This window comes from Argentina silus, assembly GCF_951799395.1.
Source record: "Argentina silus genome assembly, chromosome: 5".
NCBI lineage: Eukaryota > Metazoa > Chordata > Actinopteri > Argentiniformes > Argentinidae > Argentina > Argentina silus.
This window is the reverse complement of record NC_139659.1, coordinates 783,521-797,494: the sequence shown is the minus strand read 5'-3', so window position 1 is coordinate 797,494 and position 13,974 is coordinate 783,521. Positions and strand designations below refer to the sequence as shown.

At 50.9% G+C, this 13,974-nt stretch overlaps 2 protein-coding genes across 2 annotated transcripts; one reads left to right on the top strand and one right to left on the bottom strand.

Annotated features, from left to right (window-relative positions):
- Positions 1 to 291: 291 nt before the first annotated feature.
- Positions 292 to 8,815, bottom strand: anapc2 (anaphase promoting complex subunit 2). The gene is made up of 14 exons (XM_083669433.1): positions 8,580 to 8,815; positions 7,984 to 8,242; positions 7,461 to 7,788; positions 7,078 to 7,210; positions 6,354 to 6,747; positions 6,033 to 6,152; positions 5,630 to 5,747; positions 4,710 to 4,888; positions 3,534 to 3,675; positions 3,156 to 3,231; positions 2,210 to 2,452; positions 1,773 to 1,905; positions 1,111 to 1,352; positions 292 to 911 (listed from the first exon to the last, which is right to left on the bottom strand). The coding sequence occupies exons 1-14, from the start codon at positions 8,634 to 8,636 to the stop codon at positions 699 to 701; spliced, it is 2,637 nt and encodes an 878-aa protein (XP_083525559.1). The 5' UTR covers positions 8,637 to 8,815; the 3' UTR covers positions 292 to 698.
- A 106-nt stretch (positions 8,816 to 8,921) lies between these two features.
- ssna1 (Sjogren syndrome nuclear autoantigen 1) lies at positions 8,922 to 13,506 on the top strand. The gene is made up of 3 exons (XM_083670141.1): positions 8,922 to 9,275; positions 11,906 to 12,105; positions 13,178 to 13,506. The coding sequence occupies exons 1-3, from the start codon at positions 9,224 to 9,226 to the stop codon at positions 13,268 to 13,270; spliced, it is 345 nt and encodes a 114-aa protein (XP_083526267.1). The 5' UTR covers positions 8,922 to 9,223; the 3' UTR covers positions 13,271 to 13,506.
- Positions 13,507 to 13,974: the final 468 nt, after the last annotated feature.

The window sequence follows — 13,974 nt, the reverse complement described above, 5'->3', positions numbered from 1 at the left end:
GCCAAGCCGTTTGATCAGGTGTGTTAGCATCGGGCTGGAAGGAAAGCCTGCACACCAGGTGGGTCTCCGATACCAGGGTTGAAAACCACTTGACGTTTTCCTCACCGTTCATTCATTTAAGAAGTTCCTAGATAGATCTCTGGATAATATTACACGTTACTAGACATGGCTCTGTAACATGTTCAGGCACAAGAGTTTATGCGGCAGATAAGACAGTAGATAATATCAATCAGTTTCATGTCATACGAAGTGGCTTCGGAAATGATCGAGAGGACACCATTTTGAGCTGGATTGAGCTCAACTCCATGTGAGTTTATTGAAGATAGACAAATACCTTTGCACACGTATTTACACAACAGTAGGATATTCAACTCAGATGTTGAAACACCATTGACAGCGGTGAATGTATTGTTTGAAATACAAGTCTCTCATTCCGCAATCATCCACTAGAGGTCAGGAGATACAAACCTTTTCAGGCCAGTTGCTTTACAACTCTTGGCATACATACAATCAGATGAACAACATATGAACGCTGATGCATGAAGTCAGATAATTGTACTGTTATCAAAGAACCTCAACGTTACAAACAAGGCATGGCTACAGACAAGGCAAAAGTCCTGTCTCTGTCTCGCGCTCTCTCTCTCTCTCTCTCTCTCTCTCTCTTTTTCTTCCTTCTCCTCTCCCTCTTCTGTCCATGGTCAGTTGGAAGACTTGGGCAGTCTGTAGACGTCCCCAGAGTAGATGAGCTGGTGTTCCATCACTTTCCTCTGCAGGAAGGCCTGCAGCTCGCTCACGTCCATCTCTGTGACGACGGGTCCCGTGGCAACGAACATCCGGAGCATGGAGTGGATGCGTTCCAGAGTCATGTTCTCCAGGTTGGTCAGCATGGCCTGGATGTAGGCCCAGAACAGCTACACACACACACACACACCTGGTTAGACTAGGCCATCACCTAGTAGGAAGATACTGGGGAAGTGTTTTGATGGGACGTTCATACTTTGATGAGCAATACAGAGGGGGAGACAGAGACAGAGAGAGACAGAGAGAGAGAGAGAGAGAGAGAGAGAGAGAGAGAGAGCGTGCGTGCGTGCGTCTGTGTGTCTCCTGCACCTGTAGTTTCTCCTCCCTCTGCTCTGATTGGGTGGTGGTGTTGGAGTCCCCCTCCTCATCACTGTCCATCAGCATCACGGCCCTCTCTGGCCTCTCCCTGGACGAGCCCGTCTCCAGCACAGAGTACCGGCCCCCCACCTCCTCCCGCAGGACCCCCTGCTGCTGCCACAGCAGCAACTTCCTGCGCACCATTTCCTGTGGAACACCCAGGACGCCACTCAGCTCCTCAAGAGTCCACGAGCCTTCAGGAGAGACACAGACACAGACACAGACACAGACACAGACACAGACACAGACACAGACAGTAGAAGGAGATGGTTAGAGAGGTGGGTATATATTAATCTCAGATTAAACACTCTAAACACTCTCAATGAGCAGTCTGACTCCCAGAGCCTGGCCGGTCGGCTGGAGGGGGGCAGAGAGCAGTCTGACTCCCAGAGCCTGGCCGGTCGGCTGGAGGGGGGCAGAGAGCAGTCTGACTCCCAGAGCCTGGCCGGTCGGCTGGAGGGGGGCAGAGAGCAGTCTGACTCCCAGAGCCTGGCCGGTCGGCTGGAGGGGGGCAGAGAGCAGTCTGACTCCCAGAGCCTGGCCGGTCGGCTGGAGGGGGGCAGAGAGCAGTCTGACTCCCAGAGCCTAGCTGGAGGTGCTGCTGGTCTACTGACTTTTGTCCTGGAAGTGGAGGATGAGCGCAGCGTGGATGGGGGACACGGTCAGGTCACTGAGGGTCCGGTAGCCCAGCTCCACGTCCAGGGTGACGGAGCCCAGGTGAGGCTTCCAGCTCAGGGTCCTCATGGCCTGCAGGGAGGGAGGTGGAACCCAGTTCAGATGGTAAAACTCCTCACTCATCAAGTTCAAATACCCCCCACCTTACCCTCGCTGTCCAATTGCTAGCTTTTCTATCGCGTAGCCGGTTAAACAAATAATCGGGTATTTGAGGAGACGGTCATGTGTGTTGGCAGAGGTCAGAGGTCGCAAGTTCCAGACTCTGAGCTCTGGGTCAGCCAAAGTCGGCACCCGTGGAATGGAGCAGTTAGGGGTTAGGTGCCTTGCTCAAGGGCACATCCTGCTCCCTCCGGGGGTGGGGGGGGAATCGACCTACCTTGAGTTTCTCGTAGCGGTGGGTGTAGGCCTCCATGGCCTGAGAGGCCAGCGGAGGCAGCTCCAGTTTCTCCTCCTTCAGGGGGGGCCAGAACTCAGAGGACAGGATCATGGCCGACAGGGCCAGGGGGGGCTCCTCCCCCCCCGCCTTCGACTCCTCCCCTGCCGCCTTCGACTCCTCCCCCCCCGCCCTCGACTCCTCCTCCCGGATGTTGGTGTTGATGCGTCGAGAGTCAGCCACGTCCTGGAGAGAGAGAGAGAGAGAGAGAGAGAGAGAGAGACAGAGAGAGAGAGATGAGAGAGAGAGACAGAGCGAGGGAGGGAGGGAGAGACAGAGAGAGAAAGAGAGAGAGAGGGAGGGAGGGAGGGAGAGAGAGAGAGAGAGAGAGAGAGTAGTGGGATTGAAGAGGGAACAGAGAGGATGTGACTGTGTCCTCATGTGTGTAAATGGCCTCTTTTCTTAACTCAATGAGTGCCAAAAATGCTTCATTTTATAGCCAATCAAAGTGTTGTTGCTAGGTAAACACCACATAGAACACTTGGCCCTCTAGGTGGTGAATGCTCCGGAACTCTTTGTCAGTCAGTGAGTTCAACTTATTTTCTTGTCTTCTTGCCTCCAGGAACCACTGATGAAGGGAGATGTATTCAACTACACGTTCAACTGTCCTGATGACATCATGCCTTGTCTGATCAGTGGTCACAGGTTGTCACATGACCGAGGAGGTGATGAAAATAATAACAATAATAATTGGCTTCTGGCATTATGACTGCCTATGGCCCCTGATCTGAGCATTGATTACTTTATCTTATGATGACTGATGGATAGATGATTCACTTACTTAAACAAATGGATTTTGCACAAAAAACAAATGCTTTGGATAAAGGCATCTGTTAAATGCCATCAATGTAAATGTAAATGTTGTCATTGGGACAGTCTCATACGTTACCTTCAGCATGACCTCACAGAAGTGCATGTGGGACTCCCCGAACCTCAGCTTGAGCAGCTCCACGTTCCGGATCTCCCTGCAGACGCACCAGACCTGTCAGCTTCACTTCCTCCACACAACCAGGACCACTGAGTACTGGCCTTAGGTGTAAAATAGTGAACTATCCCTTTAACTGGGAGTGCAAAGGCTCTTTAATGTGTGCGCAGTCGCTGAGAAGCATATGATATTGATATGATATGATGTGTGTGTGTGTGTGTGTGTGTGTGTGTGTACCTGGCTGTGTTGTAGTTGAGTGTAAGCAGCAGCCGGTCGGCCAGGACGGTTCTGTGTGTGTGTGTGTGTGTGTGTGTGTGTGTGTGTGTGTGTGTGTGTGTGTACCTGGCTGTGTTGTAGTTGAGTGTGAGCAGCAGCCGGTCGGCCAGGACGGTTCTGTACTCGTTGATGAAGATCTCCTTACTGCCATAGATGCTGACCAGCAGACTGATGATGTCAGAGGACCGACGCTTGGAGCCCGTCTTGTCTGAGGGGTGAGAGGTCAGGGTGACAGGGGTGAGAGGTCAGGGTGACAGGGGTTAGAGGGGTTAGGGGGGTTAGGGTTAGAGGGGTTAGGGGGGTTAGGGTTAGAGGGGTTAGGGGGGTTAGGGTTAGAGGGGTTAGAGTTAGGGGGGTTAGGGGGGTTAGAGTTAGGGGGGTTAGGGTTAGAGGGGTTAGAGGGGTTAGGGGGGTTAGGGGGGTTAGGGTTAGAGGGGTTAGGGGGGTTAGGGTTAGAGGGGTTAGAGTTAGGGGGGTTAGGGGGGTTAGAGTTAGGGGGGTTAGGGTTAGAGGGGTTAGGGGGGTTAGGGGGGTTAGAGTTAGGGGGGTTAGGGTTAGAGGGGTTAGGGGGGTTAGAGGGGTTAGGGGGGTTAGGGGGGTTAGGGTTAGAGGGGTTAGAGGGGTTAGGGGGGTTAGGGTTAGAGGGGTTAGAGGGGTTAGAGGGGTTAGGGGGGTTAGGGTTAGAGGGGTTAGGGTTAGAGGGGTTAGAGGGGTTAGAGGGGTTAGGGGGGTTAGGGGGGTTAGGGGGGTTAGGGTTAGGGGGGTTAGAGGGGTTAGGGGGGTTAGAGGGGTTAGGGGGGTTAGGGTTAGAGGGGTTAGAGGGGTTAGGGGGGTTAGAGGGGTTAGGGTTAGAGGGGTTAGGGGGGTTAGGGTTAGGGGGGTTAGGGTTAGAGGGGTTAGAGGGGTTAGGGTTAGAGGGGTTAGGGGGGTTAGGGTTAGGGGGGTTAGAGGGGTTAGGGTTAGAGGGGTTAGAGGGGTTAGGGTTAGGGGGGTTAGGGGGGTTAGGGTTAGGAGAGATTTAGAGATTTCAGTTCCCCTTTATTCTATCAAAAACATAACAACATCCCACCACCAGTGGGCAGAGTTCTACAGACCTGGTGGCTGTTGCTTGAGGGTGAAGCATGCATACCACTACCTGGTGGGGCCTTTAACTGTGTTTCAGAGTACCTGTGTGTGTGTGTGTGTGTGTGTGTGTGTGTGTGTGTGTGTGTGTGTGTGTGTGCGCGCGTGTGTGTGTCTGACCTGCAATGGCGTCGGTGGGGTCGGGGGTCCACTCCTCCGGGTCGCTGCCCTCGTCCTCGCTGTCCTGCGTCTCCAGGGTTACGGGGTCGGATCGGGACAGCTCATTGGCCAGGTCAGTACAGCCCTCCGCGTCTCCTGTCAGGCTCGCCACGATCTGCCGCACCGTGTCATCCCGCGTCCTAGCAACACAACAGAGATGTCACGGCAACGGCGTCCAGTAACCCCCAGCTCTGTGCTCCTCCTCAAATCTAATCAAAATCAAACCTATTTTTATTCATCACGTACATCATCGCCTACAGCCGGAATTGATACAGTGAAATGCTTTGGGATCTTGCTCCTCGATCAACATCAGTCAACAACAATCAACAAATCAACAATATAATATAATATAATATAATATAATATAATATAAATAAAACAGTGATAGGGGTGTAGTGGAAGAAGCATCAGTAATAACTGTAATAATAACAATAGTAATAGTGTCAAGTGTATGTAACAGCATTAATTTATAAGAATTTATAATTCTAGTTGGGTATATTTGCTGGAGAAAGACAGGTGAAAGACAGGTGAAAGACAGGTGAAAGACAGGTGAAAGACAGGAGAAAGACAGGTGAAAGACAGGTGAAAGACAGGTGAAAGACAGGAGAAAGGAGAAAGACAGGTGAAAGGAGAAAGACAGGTGAAAGACAGGAGAAAGACAGGAGAAAGACAGGTGAAAGACAGGAGAAAGACAGGAGAAAGACAGGTGAAAGACAGGTGAGAGAAATATGTTCTCTCGTTCTTCCTCTGAACTAGAATTTGATTTAAAACCGATGCTCATGTGTTGCGATGCAATAACACTACATCAGTAAGTACATCGCAGAAATACAGTTACACACACACACACACACACACACACACACACACACACACACACACACCTGAGGTATTTGCGGATTGGTTGACAGGCCACCTGGAGGATGACCATAGACGGGTCCAGCTCCCTGAGGGCCTTGATGGCTGAGATGTAAACAGTGATGATGTCAGAGGTGTGGACTCCTGCAGACAGGGGGAACGAGAGGACAGTTGACCTTCTGACCTCCTCACCTTCTGACCTTCACACCTTCTGACCGTCTCACCTCACAGTTTCACCTTCTCACCGTCTCACCTCACCTTCTGACCTTCTGACCTTCTGACCTTCTCACCTCACCTTCTGACCGTCTCACCTCACCTTCTGACCTTCTGACCTTCTCACCTCACCTTCTGACCTTCTCACCTCCTCATCGTCTCACCTGAATTGCGGGGCGACTGTTTACAACGACTTGACTTGTCTGTTTCACTGACCTGGGTGGAGGAGGCGGGTCTCAAAGGCAGACTTCAGGGAGGTGAGGAGCTGCTGCCTCTGATTGGTTCGTTCCAGACAGAACTTCAGATCCTCTATGGCGGGCTTGGACTCTGGGAAGTCTGACATGGGAGAGAGAAGAGAGAGAGCATCACTTATCAACAGAATGAGACCACTGAGAGAGAGAGAGAGAGAGAGAGAGAGAGAGAGAGAGAGAGAGAGAGAACCGAGGCGACTGTGACTTATTGCTATTCTCTGTAGGACATCCCTCACTCTCACTCCTCTCCTCCCTCCCCCTCTCCCTCTCCTCCTCCCCCTCTCACCTCTGATGATGCTGAAGAGCTCTTCGATCCTCATGTTGACGTAGATTCTGCAGAAGAACTGGTGCATGTGACACCTCCAGCGCTGGAGCATGGCGTTGGCAGGCTGGCCCGCCTCCCCACTGCCTGGGGTGCTGGGGCCCGGCGTGCCCATGCCAACCCCCGGGCCCACACCCACGCCAGGGCCCACAGCAGCTCCCGGGCCCACGCCCACACCAACTCCCGGGCCCCCGCCCACGCCAACCCCCAGGCCCACGCCAACTCCCGGGCTCATGCCCACACCAACCCCCGGGCCCACGCCAGCTCCCGGGCTCACGCCCACGCCAATCCCTGTGCCAGCTCCGCCCACCTCGATGGCAAACACCCTGCTCAGCCACCCCAGCACCAACTCCAACCACTGGACAGATGAGAGACAGAGAGAGAGGGGGGGGGGGGGGGGGGGGGAGAGGGAGAGGAAAAAAATATATGTTTTAATCTTCAACAAAAACACCTGGTTCTTTGAATTGTTTAAATCCCATTTGTTTAGGAAGCTTCAGTATTGGAGTGAGGTAGAGGGTATGATGAGTGAGCTGGAACAGGAGGACTTAGTTAAACTGTGTACTGGAACAGGAGGTCTTAGTTAAGCTGTATCTCCTGGAACAGGAGGTCTTAGTTAAACTGTGTACTGGAACAGGAGGTCTTAGTTAAGCTGTATCTCCTGGAACAGGAGGTCTTAGTTAAGCCGTACCTCCTGGAAGTCGAAGAGAAAGGAGCTCTCGTACTCCCCCCTGCAGTGCTGCTCCATTCGCTGCTCAATCAGCTTGTGGAGGATGGAGGTCACCGCCTCCGAGCTGACCCTCTCCAGCAGCTGCAGTCTGGACCTGGAGACACACACACACACACACACACACACACACACACGTAAAGACACACGTAAAGACACAGAGACCACCATCTGATCCAGGAGGTCAACCCCAATCTGAGACAGTAGACATTATCAATAAGGTATTGTCGTCTCATTTTAATGCTTGCCACAAGCACGGTGCACACAGCTGTCTAGGACACGGACACATCCACAACCCCCCCCCCCCCCCCACCTCCCTCCCCTCTCCTCCCCTCCCCTCCACTCACAGGATGTGGCTGAGCTCCTGCAGCTGTTCCAGAGCCTCGTGACACCAGCAGAGCTGAGAGGGGACGGTGCATCCCTGACACACCCTCCCCCCGGGCCCCGCCGAGCCCTCCTCCCCCTCCCCCACCATGGTCTCCCCCTCCTGGCTCATGTGGACCGAGAAGGTCCGGCTGTAGAACTCCAGGACCCTCTCCTGGAGGACGGCGGAGGGGGAGAAGAGGAGGATGGCTCTGATGACGGAGAAGGCCCTCTCCCTGAGCCCCCGGGCCCCGGGGCCGCTGAGCCCCGCCCTGCCCTCCTCCTGCCAGGTGCCCAGCCTCTCCAGACCTCCTGGGAGAAGAAGGAGGGATGAAAAAGAAAAACCTTCTTTACCTTTTTCTTTTTAAATATAGCCACCACGTGTCTGTAGTGATTCCTGAATGAACGACTGAATCATATCAACTTATCTCATTGCTTGTGTGCATGTGTGACCCATTCTACTTCCTATATTCATTAAATCTCACTTCAATTCATTGGTAGAATTACCGAGGAACGGTTCTAGTCTGTCCAAAAGGGTACGGAAGGCCGTGAGGACAATCCGGGCCCTGTCTTTTTCCTCCAGCTCGTTCTCCGGCTGCTTGAGTCCGGCCCAGAACTCAGGGGCCACGGCGGTGGTCAGCTGCACCTGCAGGGTCTCTAGAAGCCAGCCCTCCAGGAAGTGACCCAGCCCGCTGGAGCACAGCAGGGCCAGAGCCTCAGAGAAGGACTCGTCAGACATGGTGGCATCATCGGACACCAGTGACACCTGCAGACACATCGGTTGTCATGTTCTGATAACACAGTAGTTACTGGTGGTCCTCTTGGCTCAGTGGGTAGTGCATGGAGCTAACAACGCTTAGGTTGTGGGTTTGATTCCTGCTGGGACCATCTATACTGAAATGTATGCACTCACTGCAATGTAAGTCGCCTTGGATAAAAGCATCAGCTAAATGGCACATTATATATATATATATACCGGTCCTGTTAAACCCTTTTGACAGCAAAAGCTACATTGATTGACCCCACACCCACACACTGATGGGACACACATATTCAAGGTTTCTAGCCAGCTACAGTATGGGAAGTTGGGTTGATCTCCTCACCAGAACCGCAGTCACAGTGTCCCAAGCAGCGGGGAGCCCCTCCGGGACGGTCTCCATCCCGTTTTAACACCACAATAAGCTACTCCTCATCGACCATGGGATCGCGTCCTTTATTCGGCAGCTATGTTGGCTGTGTCATTTCGCTCATATCTAGACGTGTGTTCTACGGCTGAAAGATACAAATATGTAACTAACATCAACGGATTTTTGGGGGGGATTTGAAGTGATCGCGCTTTTCGCTGAAGTCTGCGGCGCATGCTAGTGACGTGTGTGATGGCGGAAGTTCTAAGTGTGTGGCGGAAGTGTTGGCGGCAGTTCGCCAGTTGTCGTGGTAACGGGCGGAATGGAGGGACTTTGAAGCAGCAGCGGAGAAGTTGGTGTCGGGAAGTCCGTTTGGTCTGTCTCGATCTTTACCAAACAGCCTGCTGACCTGACCCAGACAGACAGAGACGGGCAGAGACAGTCAGATACTTTGACATACTCACAACTTAGAGTTATTATTGAGTCGAACAGAAAGGAGTATTGTCTGCTAGCCAGCAAAGAGCGTGCAAGGCGCGCAGGCGAGGAGCCTGAAAATCAGTGTTACAATTAAATACAATCATCATCATCATCTCTTCATCTTCGTCTTCATCTTCGTCTTCATCATGACCCAGCAAGGTGCCGCTCTGCAGACGTACAACAACGAGCTCGTCAAGTGTAAGTGATCGTTGCTCAGATCTTCTTTGTCGTTGTTTCGTTGTTTGCATTTAGTTTGTTAAATGTCTTCTGACAGACACACTTATTAGCAGTGTGGTTTATTCATCTCCTTCTTTGTCACGATATTAGTTATTCAATAAAAACGTGGGAAGCTACTCTACCGGCGACTGTCATTCCAGCCGTACTAAGACCTTAGTTTGGCCCAGTAAGCCTAACCCTGATCCTAACCCTGATCCTAACCCTAACCCTAACCCTGACCCTGACCCTGATCCTAACCCTAACCCGGGTGAGGTCTGATGAGCCTGATCAGACCAGACAGACCAGACAGATCATGCTGCTTCTCTCAGTCTAGAGATCAGTCTGTTAGGCTGTCTGTCTGTCACTGGAATATTTGACTTTCTCTCCCCGTGGAAACCTGTCCTATAGCGATCCTTCCCCTGGGTGTCACCTTCCACTCAGGAGGACAGAACCTGGACCTGGACTCTCTCTCTCTGTCATTGTGGCTATTTGACAGAAAATATTACTGTAGAAAACATTGAAGCAACATATTGCCTTTTTGAAAAGGCCTTAGTTGTCATCAATAGCAGTCAGTTCCTAGTCTCCTAACCAGAATGACTGTGGCCTGTTGGGGGTGAGGTATGGCCTTAGTCTTTTTTAGATGTCACAAAGTGAGTTTGTACAAGTGAACATTGACTGTGTTTCACAACATAAACCAGGTACCTGACACAAACCAACAAGATTACTATTAATGTTTTTCTTTTTTCTTTTTTCTTTTTTATGTGGGAGGGAGACAAAGGCAATAAATAAACATACCGATTGGAAGAGAAAGTAAACAGAAATAATCATAAAAATAAATAGATACTAATAGTGATAATAATGTGCATATACACACAGAGAAATGTGTGTGTCTGTGTGTGTGTGTGTGTGTGTGTGTGTGTGTGTGTGCGTGCGTGCGTGCGCGTGCTATACAGCAGCAGCTACACTGCAGCTTTTCCAGAGCCCCTCGGCCCCATGGGAAATAACCACAGCCTATTATTCACATTGCTGCACCAAAGCCATCAACCCTCTGACGACTGGTCCCATCAAGGCGTGGCGTCCTGCTTGTGAACAACATCAGCACAGCCAATGCCTCAGTCTGCACACGCAGGCCTTTTAGAGGCCTGTTGGATCCTGCTGACATGACTGGTGGCAATATTAGAGTTGATAATGTGGATGTTAAACCAGGATGAGGTGACTGAACGTACAGGTAGTGTTAAATGAAGGCCAGGTTTCTCCTGAGGATGTTATGGTCTGCTTGGTGGAGGACTGTTCTCATTATAGAGTATCTTCTAGTATGGTATAGATTATAAATGAACCACTGACTCTCAACCAATGACAGTCAGGTGCATTAGTTATGATTTTGATGGATGTTATGTCAGCAGTGATGATAACAGGCGTTGAAAGTTAAGCCTACAGTATGTTATGAAGCTCTGGTCTGGGTCTGGTCTGGGTCTGGGCCTTAGTCCAGTATTTATCCTAGCTGTACTATAGAAAACACCTATTTTGCATAATTATGAATAGACTACTGTACGTGGTATTCAGTGGTGGTTAACTTGTGGCCCCTCCCCCCTGTTGGTGTTGTATGTTGGCCTTTAGATGTTCCTTCTGCTCTGTTAGTGTTCAGACAGCCCCAGAGATGGAGGAGGTATCTCAGTCAGGGGCTGTGTGGCTGTGGGCTTGTTGCTTTAGATTAGGTGTGACCTCTGACAGTGGGATTTCATTAGTGTGTGTGTGTGTGTGTGTGTGTGTGTGTGTGTGTGTGTGTCCTCCCTGACACCTCCTCCATCCATCACAGGCTGCTGGGATGACCTGAATCAGCAGAAAGAGGCTGTGGAGGGAGGGGGACCTCAGCACACACACACACACACACACACACACACATTAACTCCTGCATTGTGCTGCATGTCTTGCATTAGCAGTGTGTATTCAGAGAGGACATGTTGGTGTTTGACATGCTCTAGGCTGTAGGCTCTAGGCTCTAGGCTCTAGGCTGTAGGCTCTAGGCTGTAGGCTCTAGGCTCTAGGCTGTAGGCTGTAGGCTCTAGGCTGTAGGCTCTAGGCTGTAGGCTCTAGGCTCTAGGCTCTAGGCTCTAGGCTGTAGGCTGTAGGCTCTAGGCTCTAGGCTGTAGGCTGTAGGCTCTAGGCTGTAGGCTCTAGGCTGTAGGCTGTAGGCTGTAGGCCTATACTGGGACTGAGATTGTATTCTTTTTATCATCAAAATAAACATAATCAATTAGTCAATCTACAGTACTACTGTTTAACACTAATATACAAATATACACACATACAGTCAATCCCATTGCGTCCACCCTCCTAATATTGTATTGTTGGTGTTGGTGTTGTTGTGGTAAACAACATAAACAGAACTTGACTTATAATATATATAATAATAATATATGCCATTTAGCTGATGCTTTTATCCGAAGCGACTTACACTGCAGTGAGTACATACATTTCAGTATATATGGTCCCAGCGGGAATCAAACCCACAACCTAAGCGTTGTTAGAACCATGCTCTACCCACTGAGCCACAGGGGACCTCTGGAACCACTGGAACGTGACCTTTGTTGTTCCCTGTTGTTGTTCCCCAGGTATCGAGGAGCTGTGCACCAAGCGTGACGAGCTGAACCGCCAGATCGTCCTGGAGGAGGAGGAGAAGAACCGTCTGCAGCACGACATCCGCGTCCTCACGGAGAAGCTGAGCCGCGTCAACGAGAGCCTGGCCCGGCGACTCACCGCCCGCGCAGACTTCGACCGCACCATCGCCGAGACGGAGGCCGCCTACATGAAGGTCGGGCCACCCAGCCAGGCCTCACACACACACACGCACACGCACGCACGCACACACACACACACGCACACACACATCAGTGTTATTCCGTTCTCAGATCAGCCCTCCAATCATGTTAGTCTCACAGTACTGATGTTAGCTTAGTCTCTCAGCAGTGGCCCTGCGTACGCATACAGACCCACAAGACTACAGTAGAGAGTACGTTCTCTCTCAGCAGTGGCCCTGCGTACGCATACAGACCCACAAGACTACAGTAGAGAGTACGTTCTCTCTCAGCAGTGGCCCTGCGTACGCATACAGACCCACAAGACTACAGTAGAGAGTACGTTCTCTCTCAGCAGTGGCCCTGCGTACACATACAGACCCACAAGACTACAGCAGAGAGGATGTTCTCTCTCAGCAGTGGCCCTGCGTACGCATACAGACCCACAAGACTACAGTAGAGAGGATGTTCTCTCTCAGCAGTGGCCCTGCGTACGCATACAGACCCACAAGACTACAGCAGAGAGGATGTTCTCTCTCAGCAGTGGCCCTGCGTACACATACAGACCCACAAGACTACAGCAGAGAGTACGTTCTCCGTGTTATCAGAATCATAAAACTACCCCGGGAAATATTGACAGTAATTCCAGACAACGTCCGTCACTCGTGTTGTTTTACTGTAGTATCAAACTCCCCCAGAGTCACAGAGAGCCTAATGACAGAAAACAAACACCCACCAGTCCCTCTGATTAAAGACAACAGAGAGGTTTGAGTCTGGAGACCCTTCAGATGAAAACAGCACATCGCTGAAGTGGGAGTCCAGCTGCAGACCGTTGCTTCGGTTTCTGGTATCTGGTGGTTAATGCTTCGGTGTCTTAGTATCTATAATAGTAATATAATATATGCCATTTAGCTGATGCTTTTATCCAAAGCGACTTACATTACAGTGAGTTCATACATTTCAGTATATATGGTCCCAGCGGGAATCAAACCCACAACCTAAGCGTTGTTAGCACCATGCTCTTCCCACTGAGGACCACCAGTATCTGATCTGTATCTGATGTTTGATTCATGTCTCGTTGTCCCTCAGATCCTGGAGAGCTCCCAGACCCTGTTGAGTGTACTGAAGAAAGAGGCAGGAAACCTCAGCAAAGCCACTGAACCCAGAGGGAAAGACCACTGACGTCCATCTGCTGTCCCTCTGCCGCCCTCCCTGTTGTACCCAGACAACACCACAGCAGCGTTCCTCCCCCTCCTCCCCCCTCCCCGTTGTACCCAGACGACACCACAGCAGCGTTCCTCCCCCTCCCTCCTCCCCTTTTCACTGCAGCGGTGGACTGTTTTGTAATATATTTATGTGATATTGCTTTCACTTTGTCTGAAAATGCTCTCTCTGATGACGGGCGTGTTTTATATGAATTGAATTATTTTAATAAAGATTATTAAGTTTCCCTTTGCCTGTTACAGTTTGACGTGTAAGGAAGAGTGTCATTCCGGTGGTTAATATGTTGTTGTGTTTCGGAAGATATGGTCCACACACACACACACACACACACACACACACACACACACACACTCCCCCCCCCCAACCCCCCCAGAGAGGTGCTGTTTGACACAGTCCTCTTTGATATGTAAATCCTGAGTAAATAAAGCACCATAGAGGTTGAGTTGGAAGCTCACTGCTTCATTCTTCCTACTGGTAAATCCCCTCAAAACAAAACAGCTCTTCTCTGGGAGATAACCTCAACCTTTTAGTCTTCTGTAGATTGTTTTCAGTAGAAGGAGTGGAAGTGTTTGACTATCCTGGATGTCAATCACTGATGTTAATCTTGTCATTTGGTCTGATAAATCCCCAGATATAAACTGCTAGAAGGGTTCAGCAGCCAG

Bases quoted from the DNA above. Each gene is read 5' to 3' on its own strand.
- anapc2 (XM_083669433.1), bottom strand. From the start codon at position 8,636: ATGGAGACCGTCCCGGAGGGGCTCCCCGCTGCTTGGGACACTGTGACT. The intron at 6,153-6,353 runs GTGAGAGGGGGA...CTCCCATGTCAG, and splicing joins GCTCTTCAGCATCATCAGAG to ACTTCCCAGAGTCCAAGCCC. The intron at 1,353-1,772 runs GTCAGTAGACCA...TCTCTCCTGAAG, and splicing joins CCTCCACTTCCAGGACAAAA to GCTCGTGGACTCTTGAGGAG.
- ssna1 (XM_083670141.1), top strand. From the start codon at position 9,224: ATGACCCAGCAAGGTGCCGCTCTGCAGACGTACAACAACGAGCTCGTC. The intron at 9,276-11,905 runs GTAAGTGATCGT...GTTGTTCCCCAG, and splicing joins CAACAACGAGCTCGTCAAGT to GTATCGAGGAGCTGTGCACC. The intron at 12,106-13,177 runs GTCGGGCCACCC...GTTGTCCCTCAG, and splicing joins CGGAGGCCGCCTACATGAAG to ATCCTGGAGAGCTCCCAGAC.